General features: G+C 38.3%; 1 protein-coding gene across 5 annotated transcripts in view; it reads left to right on the top strand.

Annotated features, from left to right (window-relative positions):
- The window catches only part of CHD2 (chromodomain helicase DNA binding protein 2), a 116,772-nt gene that overhangs the window by 50,493 nt on the left and 52,390 nt on the right, over positions 1-13,889 (top strand). For all 5 annotated transcript variants that reach the window (XM_068557201.1, XM_068557182.1, XM_068557191.1 and 2 more), the window contains 3 exons: positions 5,214-5,402; positions 11,372-11,534; positions 11,874-12,026. In XM_068557201.1, the coding sequence (XP_068413302.1) occupies positions 5,214-5,402; positions 11,372-11,534; positions 11,874-12,026 (505 nt within the window). The remainder of the gene's footprint in view (positions 1-5,213; positions 5,403-11,371; positions 11,535-11,873; positions 12,027-13,889) is intronic.

Raw genomic sequence — 13,889 nt, 5'->3', positions numbered from 1 at the left:
TCTTCCTTTTTTCTCTAGTTAGACAATCTCTGCCTTTTGGTTGGAGTATTTAGTTCATTCACATTTAATGTATTTATTGATATGGTTGGATTTATGTCTGCTATTTTGCTTTTTCCCTCTGTATGTCATATTTCTTTTTTGTTTGTTTCTGTTTTACTGCCTTCTTTTGTTTCAACAAGTAGTTTTTAGTTTGCCATTTAGATTCTTCTGTTAATTGATTTTTTTAAGTTTTATTTTGTAGTGGTTGCTCTAAGGTTTTTAGTATATACATCTTATCACAATCTTCTTAAAATTAATACTGATTTAATTTTGGTAAAATATAGCAACTTTTCTGCATCATAGTTCCATTTTCACCTCCTTCCTTGTGTTGTAAGCCTAAGAATACAGTGATATAATTATTGCTTTATTCAGGCTTGTGTTTTAAGGAAATTAAGAAAAGGGAAAAATATATTTATACAATCTTTTATATTTACCCATTTTATGTTATCATTTCCAGTGATCTTCATTTCTTCCTGTGGATTCAAGTTGCCATCTGGTGTCACTTACTTTTAGCCTTAAGGGCCCCCTTTAGTATTTCTTGTAAGGCAGGCCTACTGACCACAAATTCTGTCTTCATTTGTCTGTGGCTGTTCTTTTTTGGCTGCATTGGGTCTTCGTTGCTGCGCGCGGGCTTTCTCTAGTTGGGGCGAGTGGGGGCTACTCCTTGTTGTGGTGCGTGGGCTTCTCATTGTAGTGGCTTCTCTTGTTGCGGAGCATGGGCTCTAGGGCATCTGAGCTTCAGTAGTTGTGGCTTGCAGGCTCAGTAGTTGTGGCGCATGGGCTTAGTTGCTCTGAGGCACGTGGGATCTTCCTGGACCAGGGATCGAACCCATATCCCCTGCCTTGGAAGGCGGATTCTTAACCACTGTACCACCAGAGAAGTCCCTTCACCTTTATTTTTGAAGAATAGTTTAAGACTCTTCAGAAGATGGATAAAGAAACTTGACCACTCTGATGATACATATGCTCACTATAGCTGTGAGTAGAACAGGCCTAGACTGTTTCGTTTTTTGCAGGTATCCTCACTATAGTATGCTTCTGAGAGAGGAGGCCCCTCTGCACCCCTCCTTCCTATGCCTTCTCTTAGAACAGGGTTTCTCAACCTTAGCACTATTGACATTTTGGGCTGGATACTTCTTTTTTACAGTGGGGGCTCTCCTTTGCATTATATGATGTTTAACAGCATCCTTGTCCACTACCCACTACATGCCAGGAATGACTCAGTTGTGACAACCAAAAGTGTCTCCCAGCATTGCCAAGTGTGCCCCAGAGGGACAAAATTACCACCAGTTGAGAAGCACTACGTGAGTGGGTTCCTCAGGTCTCCCCACATTGCTCATTCTGTCATCCTCCACCCTCCCCACCCCGTCTCACTGCTAATCTTTTGCCTGTCCTATTTGCTGCTCACCTGGATCCTCTGTTCCTTCCATACAGCTCTGTAAGTCACTAGTAGTCACCTTTCTGAGGAGGGAGGCAGTTGCCCCCTTCTCTTTTTAAACATTCTGTCCATTCTGTAATGAATACCTTGTCCATCATGTATTAGCAGAAGCCCATGTTTTTATAAAGTGTGCTTTTCAAAGGTTATATGTGCTGTAAAACAGTTAATGTATAAAAGTTTAGAGACAGTGGGGGTATCAATTATTAGTTATTAATCTTTGTTTTCTGAAATGGTTAAGAGAATTTTCATGTATATTACTTTATAGTTTTTATATTGTTTTCTTATATCTAATTTTTGATACACTATATATGTTTAGCCTCAGGTTGTAATAAGAATATGCTGTCGTAGAGAGATGATGAAAATGTGTCTCATATCACATGGTTAATAAGTGGGTGGACTGAGTTCAGTTTTTGGTCTTCTGTGACCGAGACCAATGTCCTTTAAACTTCAAATTCTAAGAGAAATAGTACATCCTTCATAGCACCACTGAGATGAAGTAAAAGCATTCTACATAGTAGGGATCTTGAGGCACTGTGGGAACATATGTGCTTGATATTTAGAAAAAGAAATGTGATGCCTAGTTTCCTCCAATGAATGATTAGCTAAGATTTGCCCTTCTGTACTTGGCTACTGAAGTGGATGGTAGGGACTTTGGCTCCTAAATGGCCATAATTCGTTTTTTGTTGCTGTTAAGCACCTGTGGCTTTCCACCCAGCATGGGCTACGTTTTGGAAAGAGAGGAACTTTGAATTACTTTTTCCATTAGAGATGATCATTCAGATAGTGTCTGCCAAAGTTTTCCATATGGCCAGTTGGATTACTTATTGAAGGATGGATTGGAGTTAGAGATGCACTGTGTGTGTGTGTGTAAGAGAGCCTTTTCTCTTTGCAAACTTTGTTTTTAAAACATTACTATTTTCAAACATTTTTAAAAAAACAGTATTTTTCACAAAGATGCGTGTATAAGGAGGAAACCCATTAGTTAAGGAGTGGAGATTTTCCTTTATTTCTGCCTGAGCTTACTGTGTGGATGACAAATCCTGTGAAGTATTTTCCCCACCCTTAGCGGTAGTTCCTGAGGTTCATTATGGCTCTATACAACCATTTGTTCATTTTAAGGAAATGATCCACTGAAGAATTGTTATTGTACAGAAGAGAATTAAGTCTGCTCAGGTAACTTCTGGACTCTCCCCTACTCAACTGTGATAGGCCATTGTTCTCAACATCCAAAAGTTAGTCGTCTTTTTAACCAACTAAAATGCTGTTTCCTTTGTGCAGAGTCAGTCCGAGCACCTTTCCTGCATGGCGGCTCTGGCCAGGAGCCTACCCTTACTGTATGTTATTACTACCCTTATTATAGGTATATATCAGTGAGCCACTTTGTTTTGTATGTAGTATTTTGCAAAGCATCGCGCTTGGTGTTAAAGGTAGAGCTATGACTACATCAAAGAGTCCAGCTTATAAAGATAATCATGTGCAAATATGTACTTCATGCCCACCCTACAAAATAACTCAGTTTGATAGAGTATTTTCAGAGATCTTACCTCTTAGTGTTGAAATCTTTTTTTACTTTTGCTTCTGCTGTCTAGGCCAGTCTGTGAATTTTTTTGCACTTTTCCTTTCACATATTTATCTCGCGACTCTAGTGTACCATTCTCACTGCTTTGATTTAATTTTCTTCTTTGTTATTCCTCAGTAGAGTGAGCTTCTGTTTTTTTAAAATCCCAAGGTCTGGAAAATTTAAATAATCAAAATTGTTTCTACTTTGGTGAGAGACATGTTAAATACAGAAGTTGATTAACAGGGAAATAACTAAAATAATGACTCTCTAGGCTGTGGTGTGGTATCATTATATCATTATAAGTTCACCACGATGACCATATACCTTTTATATATGTGGTGTTATAAATTGACGGTTGTCTATTGCAGGAAACAGCAAACTTTTTCTTAAAGGACCTGGTAGTAAACGTTTTCAACTTGTAGGCATTATGGTCTCTGTCACAGCTACTCATCTGCTGTATAGACAGAAAGCAGCCACAGGTAGTTCATAAACAATTCAATGTGTATATAAAGAAATAGTATCTCATATTAACTCCTTTAACGTAGTAAGAGTACATACTAGGTGTGTGAAAATATTTGTTCCCTAAAACGTAGGGGAAGTAAGTCTTGTAAAAAAAAAAGTTTATTAGTTAAGTTTTTAGACTAGTAAAGTTTTAATTAATTATAATATGTGTTACATAAATTAAAACATTCTCTTGAAATTATCTCCCAGTTCTTCAAAAAATGGCCTGATGTATAGTGATGGTCCCTCATTTCCAGTTGCCTCTCATACATTTTGTGTGTGAGATGGTATTGAGATAGCTTAGTTTACATTGTTCCTTTTAATCCTCTTATCAGTTTTAACTCCTCATTTTATTTTATGTTCTTAGAGTATCTTCATAGCAGTGTGGCAAAATACAGTTTACTCTAGTTTTGTTGAGCTAGAAGCATTAATTATGTTTTTAGATCTCTACCCCAAAAGATCGTTTTGTCTGCTTCTCCGAACACGGTTGTTCCAGGCATTACCAGCTGTCACTAGGGCTGATACTGATGCTCCTAGTGCCTGATGAAATGCTTGGCCGTTCATGAGTTCAGAAATGGCAATGGCAGCAGACTCTGTTGACATCCTTGCGCCCGGTGACAGTGCTGGCATTTGCTGTCTTTGACTTTCTGTCTTATCAGAGAGCGTATTACATAGCTCTTGGTCATGTCGAGTCACTGAGTTTATTATTCTGGGACTTCACTGGCCTCAGCAGAGCTGGACCTCCTGGTGTCAGAAAGCAGACCATGGGGCAGCACCTCACCCACTGAGCTTCAGTCTGCACACAAAACCAAGCAACTTCTTCCAAGTGCTTTGTTGGCTTTCTAGTAGCAAGTCAGAGCATATTTTCCTAAGCCTCATGAAATAAATTTCTTCCAGTTTTTATTTTTGAAAGAAATTTGATCGTAATGTCCCATACTGGATTTCTGCCACAAATCCTTTAGTGAACCAAAGACGGTTAAGATTTAAACAGGAGAAACTTTTATCTGTAGAGTTCAGGCAAAATTATTACGGGTGATAACATTTTAAAATTCATTAATAAATTTTGTGTCCCCAAGTTCTATTAGCATTAAGTTTGTATCACGTATATTGCTCTTCTTGTCTGGAGGCTGTCACTTGTTTACTGTCATTATAATCCATTGACTTTTTAATCTATGAGCAGTGAGGATTACTGATGGAAACTGTATAACTTTTACCTCTGACTAGTGATAGCTGTAATATCACCGCTAATTATTCTTTGACCTCTGAATTTTGTTTTCCCAGTAAATTGCAGCTTATTAAAAGACACCTTATGATTAATTTTTCTGCCTAACATTTTATCACAGTAACTTATTATGTTACTTACGTACTAATTGCATGATATACTGAAATATTTTGTGAACTCTAGATCCAGTCTCAGAATTGGAAACCTGCTGTTATCCAGTGTAGACTGATGGAATTGATTCAGTTGGTTTTCCCTTGCCTTTTTGTTTTCCCCTCTCTTGTATTCAAGAGCTAGTGACTGATAAAATTTATTTTTCCTTATAGGGAAGACTCATTTTTTTTTAACAGATTTTTTTTTTTTCCTATTTGGTTCCTTAAAAAAGAAATTTTAGTTGGAAAAATGCTTTTTTTCCTTCTTTGTAATTAAGTAACACTATACTGTGTCATCTCTAGGTTTGAGTTCTGGGAAGATTTTGAGGAAGACCATGGGAAAGGGAGAGAGAATGGCTATCAGAGTCTTCATAAGGTGCTAGAGCCTTTCCTTCTCCGGAGAGTGAAAAAAGATGTGGAGAAATCCCTTCCTGCCAAAGTGGAACAGATTCTCAGGGTGGAGATGTCAGCCCTTCAGAAACAGTATTACAAGTAAGTTATCGGCTGGGTTAAGCCTGAATGGGATTAAGATCAGTACCGGGGGCTTCCCTGGTGGCGCAGTGGTTAAAAATCTGCCTGCCAGTGCAGGGAAACATGGGTTCAAGCCCTGGTCTGGGAAGATCCCACATGCCACGGAGCAGCTAAGCCCGTGGGCCACAACTACTGAGCCTGTGCTCTAGAGCCCGCGTGCCACAACTACTGAAGCCCGCACGCCTAGAGCCTGTGCTCCGCAGCAAGAGAAGCCACTGCAATGAGAAGCCCGCGCACTGCAACGATGAGTAGCCCCCGCTTGCCGCAACTAGAGAAAGCCTGCGCACAGCAACAAAGACCCAGTGCAGCCAAAAATAAATAATAATAAATTAATTAACTAATTAAAAAAAAAAGATCAGTACCAGGAAGCCCTGAGATATATAACTGACAAATAAACTGCCTTTTCCAGTGAAGCCTCAAGACAGATTTAAGTAGCAGTTTATTTATGGTCAGAAAGAGGAAGATTTACTGTTCTTTCTTTTTTAGGTGAGAATTTGCACAGTCTTTTTCATTATCTAAGTGGTCTGAAATATATGTTCTTAGTGCTTATCCCCCTACTAATAAACAGGCATGTTTTATTCATTCATATATTTCTTCTCTGCCATTCATTCAGTCATTTGCTTCAAGTTCTGCAACATGCCAGGCATTCTGCTAGATACTGGAAATATGAAGGTGAATGGAATGCGTTCCTGCCAGAAGCCTCTTGTTTAGTAGAGAAGACAGACTAGAGACAAATAATACAAAGTGTTGTTTATAACTGAGGCATATGCAGGGGAGTGTGGAAGTTCAGAAGGAAAAGCACTCACCTCTGTACCAACGGTGAAGACTCTTTTCTTCTAGCACTCCAAGTGGCATGGGCAGGTTATGGACTTGGTCTAGGTTATAATATGTTAAAGGTAAAACGGTGGGTTTGGGACAGAGGGTGGTATATAAGGTACTTGTCATGGGCTTTCAGTTTTGGTGATTTAAAGTTGGATCTGGAATGACTGGAAATAATTGTATTGCCATGAAAATTACAGTCTTTTAAAGTTAGAGGTCTGGTAATCTTTCTAATGATATTCCTTGCTTGTTTTTTTTTTTTAACATCATTACTGGAGTATAATTGCTTTATAATGTTGTGTTAGTTGCTGCTGTATAACAAAGTGAGTCAGCTGTATGTATACATATATCCCCATATCCCCTCCCTCTTGTGTCTGCTTTCCACCCTCCCTATCCCAGCCCTCTAGGTGGACACAAAACACTGAGCTGAGCTGATCTCCCTGTGTTATGCGGCTGCTTCCCACTAGCTATCTGTTTTACATTTGGTAGTGTATATATGTCCATGCCACTCTCTCACTTCGTCCCAACTTACCCTTCCCCCTTCCCGTGTCCTCAAGTCCATTCTCTATGTCTGCATCTTTAGTCCTGTCCTGCCCCTAGGTTCTTCAGAATCACCCCCCCCCCTTTCTTTTTAGATTCCATATATATGTGTTAGCATACGATATTTGTTTTTCTCTTTCTGACTTAACTTCACTTTGTATGACAGTCTCTAGGTCCATCCACCTCACTACAAATAACTCAATTTCGTTTCTTTTTATGGCTGAGTAATATTCGATTGTATATATGTGCCACATCTTCTTTATCCATTCCTCTGTCGATGGGCACTTAGGTTGCTTCCATGTCCTGGCTATTGTAAGTAGAGCTGCAATGAACATTGTGGTACATGACTCTTTTTGAATTATGGTTTTCTCTGGGTATATGCCCAGTAGTGGGCTTGCTGGGTCGTATGGTAGTTCTGTTTTTAGTTTTTTAAGGACGCTCCATACTGTTCTCCGTAGTGGCTGTATCAGTTTACTCCCTGCTTGTTATTAATTAATACAACCGAATAAAAACAAGAATTTAATTTTCAGAAATTACTATCTGACGTTTTTGCCTAACACGGCCTTGATTTTTAAAAATCTTTTTATTATGGGAAATCTCAAATACATACAAAAATAGAATGGTGTGTACCCATAATCCAGCTTTTATATTTCCTGACTCCTGGCCAGTCTTAGTTCATCTGTATCTTCTTTTGCATCCCCATTTCCACCCCCAGGTCATACGAAACATATTCCAGGTCCAAATCATAAGTGTTTCTATATATCTCTAAAAGATAAGGACTCTTAAGAGTTAAGCAAAAAGCCCCCAAAACCCCACAAGCTCATGGAACAGATGGGTGGTTGCCAGAGGCAGGGGTTGAGGATGGTGAGAGAAATGGGTGAAGGGAGTCAAAAGGCTGCAGACTTAAGCTATGAAGTATATGTCACGGGGATGAAATGTGCAGCATGGTGACAATAATTAATAACTTCTGAATTGCATTTTGAAATTTGCAAGAGAGTAGATCATAAAATTCCTGATCACAAGGGAAAAAAACTTGTAGCTATTTATGGTGATGGATGGTAACTAGACATTGCGGTGATCATTCTGCATTGTATACAAATATCTCATTATCATGTTTTATGCATCTGAAACGAATATGATGTTATATGTCTATACCTCAATTAAAAAAAAGTTAAGCATAATTTCAATACTATTTTTATTATGCCTAAAAAAAACCCCCAGTAATTCCTTACTATTTTTATAATATACAGTGAGTGTTTACATTTTCCTGGTTGTCCTAGACACACACACACACACACACACACATTTTGCTTGTTTGCATTGGGTTCTAAGTAAGCTCCATACATTATGATTGGTTGACATATCTCTTAAGTTTATTTTAAGTCATTTTCCCCTCCATCCTTGTAAATTTTTGAGTGAAGAAACTGAGTCTGTGTTCCATAGGTTTTTTTCACAGCCTGGATTTTGCTGATTCCAGCTCCGTGGCATCATTTAGTATTTTCCTGAGAACACATTGTTTCCTTTACATTCACAGATAGGTGTAGAAGGTTGGTTAGACCCAGATTCAGTGTGAATATTTCACAGAATGCAATCTATCATAGGAGGTTGTCTTTTTGTGATATTAGCAAATGTTGATGAGCATTGCCTAGATCATTAATTCATTAGGGATTACAAAGTGGTAATATTCAACTTTTGTTACTCCTTTGTTTATTAGCTGGAATACTTCTGTAAAAAGAAACTTCCCCACATCAATGAGGAACAGTTCGTATAGGAAAGACAGAATAAATGCATGGTTCTTTCTGATTTTCGAATTTAAAATTTTTTATTTCTTTACTGTTTTTTTAAATTGAAATACAGTTGTCCCTTGGTAACTACAGGGGTTTGGTTCCAGGGATCCCCCCCCGCCCCCCGCTCGGATACCAAAATCTATGGATCCTTAAGTTCCTTACATAAAATGGCAAAGTATAGTTGGCTCTCCGTATTTGCAGATGTGGAACCTGTGGATGCGGATGGCTGACTATACACTTGACATATAATGTTGTACAGTTTAAGGTGTGTAGCATGTTAATCTAATGCATTTATATATTGTAATCTGATGGCCATTGTAGTGATAATTAGCACCTCTATCACAGTACATGATGATCCTTTCTTTTTAGTGGTTAGGATTGTTAAATCTAGTCTCTTAGCAAGGTTGATGATTATAATACATTGTTGTTGTCTATATTTACTATACTGTGCATTAGATCTCTAGGGATTATTTACTACCCATTCCAGGTTTGTACCCTTAAACAACATCTGTCCTATCCCCCACTCCCCACCCCCTGGTAACCACTATTTTACTTTCTGTTGTTACAAGTTTGGCTTTTTTAGATTCCACATATACATGATATCATACGTTACTTGTCTATCTCTGTCTGACTTATCTCACTCAACATGATGTGTTCAAGGTTCATCCATGTTGAATTTTTGACGTTTTCAAAAGAAAAAATGGATTATCTATCTTCCTTCAAAGATTTGACCAATGAGACTTATTGGTATGATTATGAATATTTTTGTATGATTATTGACTCATCAATAAACATATTTGTGTTTTATTCTGTTGCAGTTATTATCTATACTCATGGTCTATTGGTCCCAGTTTTAGCCAGTGGGAGCTTGTTCAAGTTCTTTTGACAAAATCCAAGTTGTAGTTGATAGCTTCTTTGCTTTCTGGAATGATAAAATGCTCAGATTCGTTCCGTTCATTTCCTGCCCCAGAACTAGAGTCAGCCAAAAAGCTTCACGTACTGTTTCGTTGGAAAATGGTATTTGGAGGTCATAAACGGCACTGGGGGTGCTCTTTGCAACTGCAGTGGACCTTATTCACTGGTCTTTAAAGTGGACAGATTTAGGAAATTTGTTTGTTTTTAAAGATAAAAATACATCATGAGTTTTGTCCAGTTAAATAGTACGACAGAAATTTTATTTGACCTTAATGAACTTATACCCATACCAAAAATTCGACTTCTCAAGTGCACCAGCCTAATTCACACTATGCACACAGTCTTAAAATAATGGTGCGAGGATTACCACTAGCAAGATGAAGAACAAAAACAGGTTAAGGTTTTTTAAAATAGTATTTTTTTGTTTGTTTTTAAAGGTATATCCCACTAGAAATGGGTAAGAGGCTTAAAGCACTTGAGATAGTTTTCCTTCTCTTTGGTTAGGTACTGACTGGATACAATAATTTATTTACTTCATTTTAGTGTTTTTTTTTTTTTTTTTTAGGGATTGCTTTGTTTAATTTTGTTCATGATTATTTATAATATTTATAGAGTTCCGAAGGCAAAGCTGCCATGCCTGGCATGTTCAGAGATATCTGGCTTCTATCCTTGTCTCCTCCATTCTAGTCCCTCTTTTCCTTAGGTAATAATTACTTTTATATTTAAAAATCTTAATGTTTATCTTTCCTTTATTTCTTAATTTTTAAAATATAAGCAGATACATGTTAACTTTTTTATTGCCTCCTTCTTATGCAAGTGGTAGCATACTGTATGCATTTTTCTGTACCTTACTTTTTTCACTTAGTGATGGGAATCGGCTGTGCTGGAGGGCACTCCATAGTAGTTTATAGAGACAGTCCTTTCTTTTTACAACTGCATAGTGGATCTGTAGCATAGTTTATTCAACTAGTCTCCTAGTGATGGACATTTGGATAGTTTCAAATGCTTTCCTTTTATAAATAGTGCTACAGTGAGAATCCTTGAGAATTCCTCTTTGAGATGGATTCCTTAAAAGTGTGATTGCTGAAAGCGTAAAGAAATTTCACTACTCAGAAAAAAAGCAGTTCTAATATTTTCAAACTGGGATATAAAACATACTCGTTATGAACACTGTATTATGTAAAATACCCTTCTACAACAGTTTAAATGGGTATGTAGCTTCTATCTTTTTTTTTTTTTTTTAAACATTTATTTATGTATTTATTTGGCTTAGTTGCAGCATGAGGGATCTTTTAGTTGCGGCATGTGGGATCTTTTAGATGTGGCACGCAGGCTCTTAGTTGAGGCATGCAAGATCTAGTTCCCTCACCAGGGATGGAACCCAGCCCGCCTACATTGGGAGCGTGGAGTCTTAACCGCTGAACCACCAGGGAAGTCCCTGTAGCTTCTATCTTTGGTATATCTCATTTATTTAACTGATTTTCTAATTTGAGCCAGCTTAACTTCCACATTTATACTACAATAAAGACTGCTTCAGTGACAGTCATTGTTTATATAAAATACATATATGTAATATATGTTCTATGAATATATATATTTTGTTGCTGTTATTTTCTTTTAATATTCCTGTGTTCAGCCAGGTTGAAATAGCCAATAGAATGATTAATGGTCTGAATCTGACTGGAGATGTGTGAGGGTGCCTGGTTAGGCGGCAGGAGATATAAAATAAAGCATCCCTCCCTGCCTTTTTAACTCCCCCCGCCGCCTCCCACCGTGCCTCAGTAACACTATTTCCTTGTATAATCTGCTGGTATCCCCAACTCTCTCTTTCTTTGAATCTAATAATATCATTATTATCTTAATTTGCAGATGGATTCTGACTAGGAATTACAAGGCTCTTGCCAAAGGAACAAGAGGCAGCACATCTGGTTTCCTTAATATTGTGATGGAACTGAAAAAGTGCTGCAACCACTGTTATCTCATTAAACCTCCCGAAGAAAATGAAAGGGAAAATGGACAGGAGATTCTTCTGGTGTGTGCTTACCTTGTTTGTAATTACTTTCTTAAAGGCACTTTAGTTTCTATAGATGCTTTTTATCAAAACGCTTCTTTTCCTCCTTGATAACTTCAAGGAGCATCAAAAGAAGCTTGAAAAACAGGTGAGAGAAGTCAAATAGCTAGGAAAAATCTGGAAAGTATATTGTCACAGATACTAGGTAAAGAGCATTTTAAGAATTGCTTGTCAGCTAGATTGCAGAAAGCTTCCAAAAGCTTAAGGATGATTTTAAAAATATGAACTCTTACTAGAGAGGAAGGGCAGATTGAAGTATGCTTTTGAACATGATGATTAGAATGTCTTTTTAATCTTCAGTCCTTGATCAGGAGCAGTGGGAAGCTGATTCTGTTAGATAAACTGTTGACAAGACTTCGAGAAAGAGGGAACAGAGTCCTTATCTTCTCTCAGATGGTGAGAATGTTGGATATCCTGGCTGAGTACCTGACTATTAAGCACTATCCTTTCCAGGTGAGGATGCTTGGTACTTGGGGTCTCTCCCTTCCTCCTCTCCTCCCTCCCTCCCTCTAGGTTGTAGGCTTTGCTTGCTAAATTGTCCTAAAGGAGAAAACAAGAGTTTTCTTGTTTGAAACAGATTGAGATTAAGGTTCCAGGCGGGTCTTAATTTTTACTTCCATGCCTTTAGGCTACCCGGTAATGAACAAGATCGTGGGAAGATTCTTCTTTTTTGGTGGGTGAGGGATGGGGATTAGAGAAAGGAAAATTGGGCAAGAGAAGTGTTGTTAAATGGTATCTTACATCTCTAAGCCTGTGGTAAAAGTAGCGAGGAAGGAAGTGTGAACCTGATGACAGAAGCCCAAATCCTAAGAAAGAAAGAAAAAGAGAGGTGACAGTGTTTTATATTTCACCCCAAAGGAAGTTGACCCTGGCTGTGAGGCTGGGCAACTCAGGAGAACAGTATACTTGAAACCTTGCTCGTCCCCGAATATACTTTGCAGAATTATAATTTTGGGTTTTTGTCTTCATTCATTAATCTCTTGTAAGATAAGGAGAAAAATAAGGGGGGAGAAGAGTTTCTTCAGCATAATAATATTTTTCTATGTGTTAGACAATGGGAAACTTATCTCTGATTTATTTATAGATGTGTGCAATTTACCTTGACTTTTGGCCTAATATTTTTATAATGCCTTGATTTTTTTTTTTAATTAATTAATTTTATTTTCGGCTGTGTTGGGTCTTTGTTGCTGCATGCGGGCTTTCTCTAGTTGCAGCGAGCGGGGGCTACTCTTCGTTGCGGTGCGTAGGCCTCTCATTGCAGTGGCTTCTCTTGTTGCGGAGCACAGGCTCTAGGTGCACAGGTTTCAGTAGTTATGGCACATGGGCTCAGTAGTTGTGGCCTGCGGGCTCTAGAGTGCAGGCTCAGTAGTTGTGGCGCACGGGCTTAGTTGCTCTGCAGCATGTGGGATCTTCCCGGACCAGGGCTGGAACCCGGTGGATTCTTAACCACTGTGCCACCAGGGAAGCCCTGCCTTGCATTAAATAAATTTTTTCTTTAATTTTGGATGGACTCATGCAGTTACGCTGATACTGAAGATACTTGAAGGCAGTGATTCTCTCTAAGAAGGCCAAACTTTAAAACTCAGTAACAGGTTTTCTTTCAGCATACCCTGAAAGGCATTGTTATATCCATAATACCTTGTGTGGTCTTTCAGCAGTTGTCTTAGAGTATAGTTAAATACCGCAGTTGTTATCAAAAATAGCACAGTACAGAGAGTCAGTGATCTCTCAGTACATCTGACCCCTGGGAGCTTTCAGGTCTAGCTCATCATTTGGTATCAAGTAAAATAAGAATACATTACTTTTCTCTCTAGGGAATGAGTAGTCTGGTGTCCACTAAGGTTATCATGCCTAATGTCTTCTCTTAGAATATTGAAAAGAGGGCATTTGGGTTTTCTCATTTCAAATACTGGTTGTGAACCTGCCATTTAAACTTATCTTTGGGTCAAGGCTCTCAGTAGAGTTGGTAGTCAGAAAGAAGAAAGGGGGTTCCCATGTGTGATTCTGTCTGTGATCAGGTGGCTCTGGGTTTGGTGGACAGAGCGCTGAGCTGGAGGTCCTTCCACAGACTCCGCTCCTCCCCTGTCACTGGTCAGCTGACAACATCTGCCTGGTCAGTTTTGCCTTTGGTAAAATGAGGTAGTTTATCTCAAGTGGTGATTAAGGGGAAGTAATGTGAAAATGATTTTAAAGAGTGAGAAATGCTTTATATATAGCATACAAGTAGTAATTCTTCAGTATTTACATATTACATGGTTTCTCTATGGTGACATTGTTTTGGACCTAGAATTGATATATAGTCTAATGTAAGAATTG

The sequence above is a fragment of the Eschrichtius robustus genome, chromosome 1 (assembly GCF_028021215.1).
Source record: "Eschrichtius robustus isolate mEscRob2 chromosome 1, mEscRob2.pri, whole genome shotgun sequence".
Classification (NCBI taxonomy): Eukaryota; Metazoa; Chordata; class Mammalia; order Artiodactyla; family Eschrichtiidae; genus Eschrichtius; species Eschrichtius robustus.
This window is presented reverse-complemented; position numbering and strand designations above follow the sequence as displayed.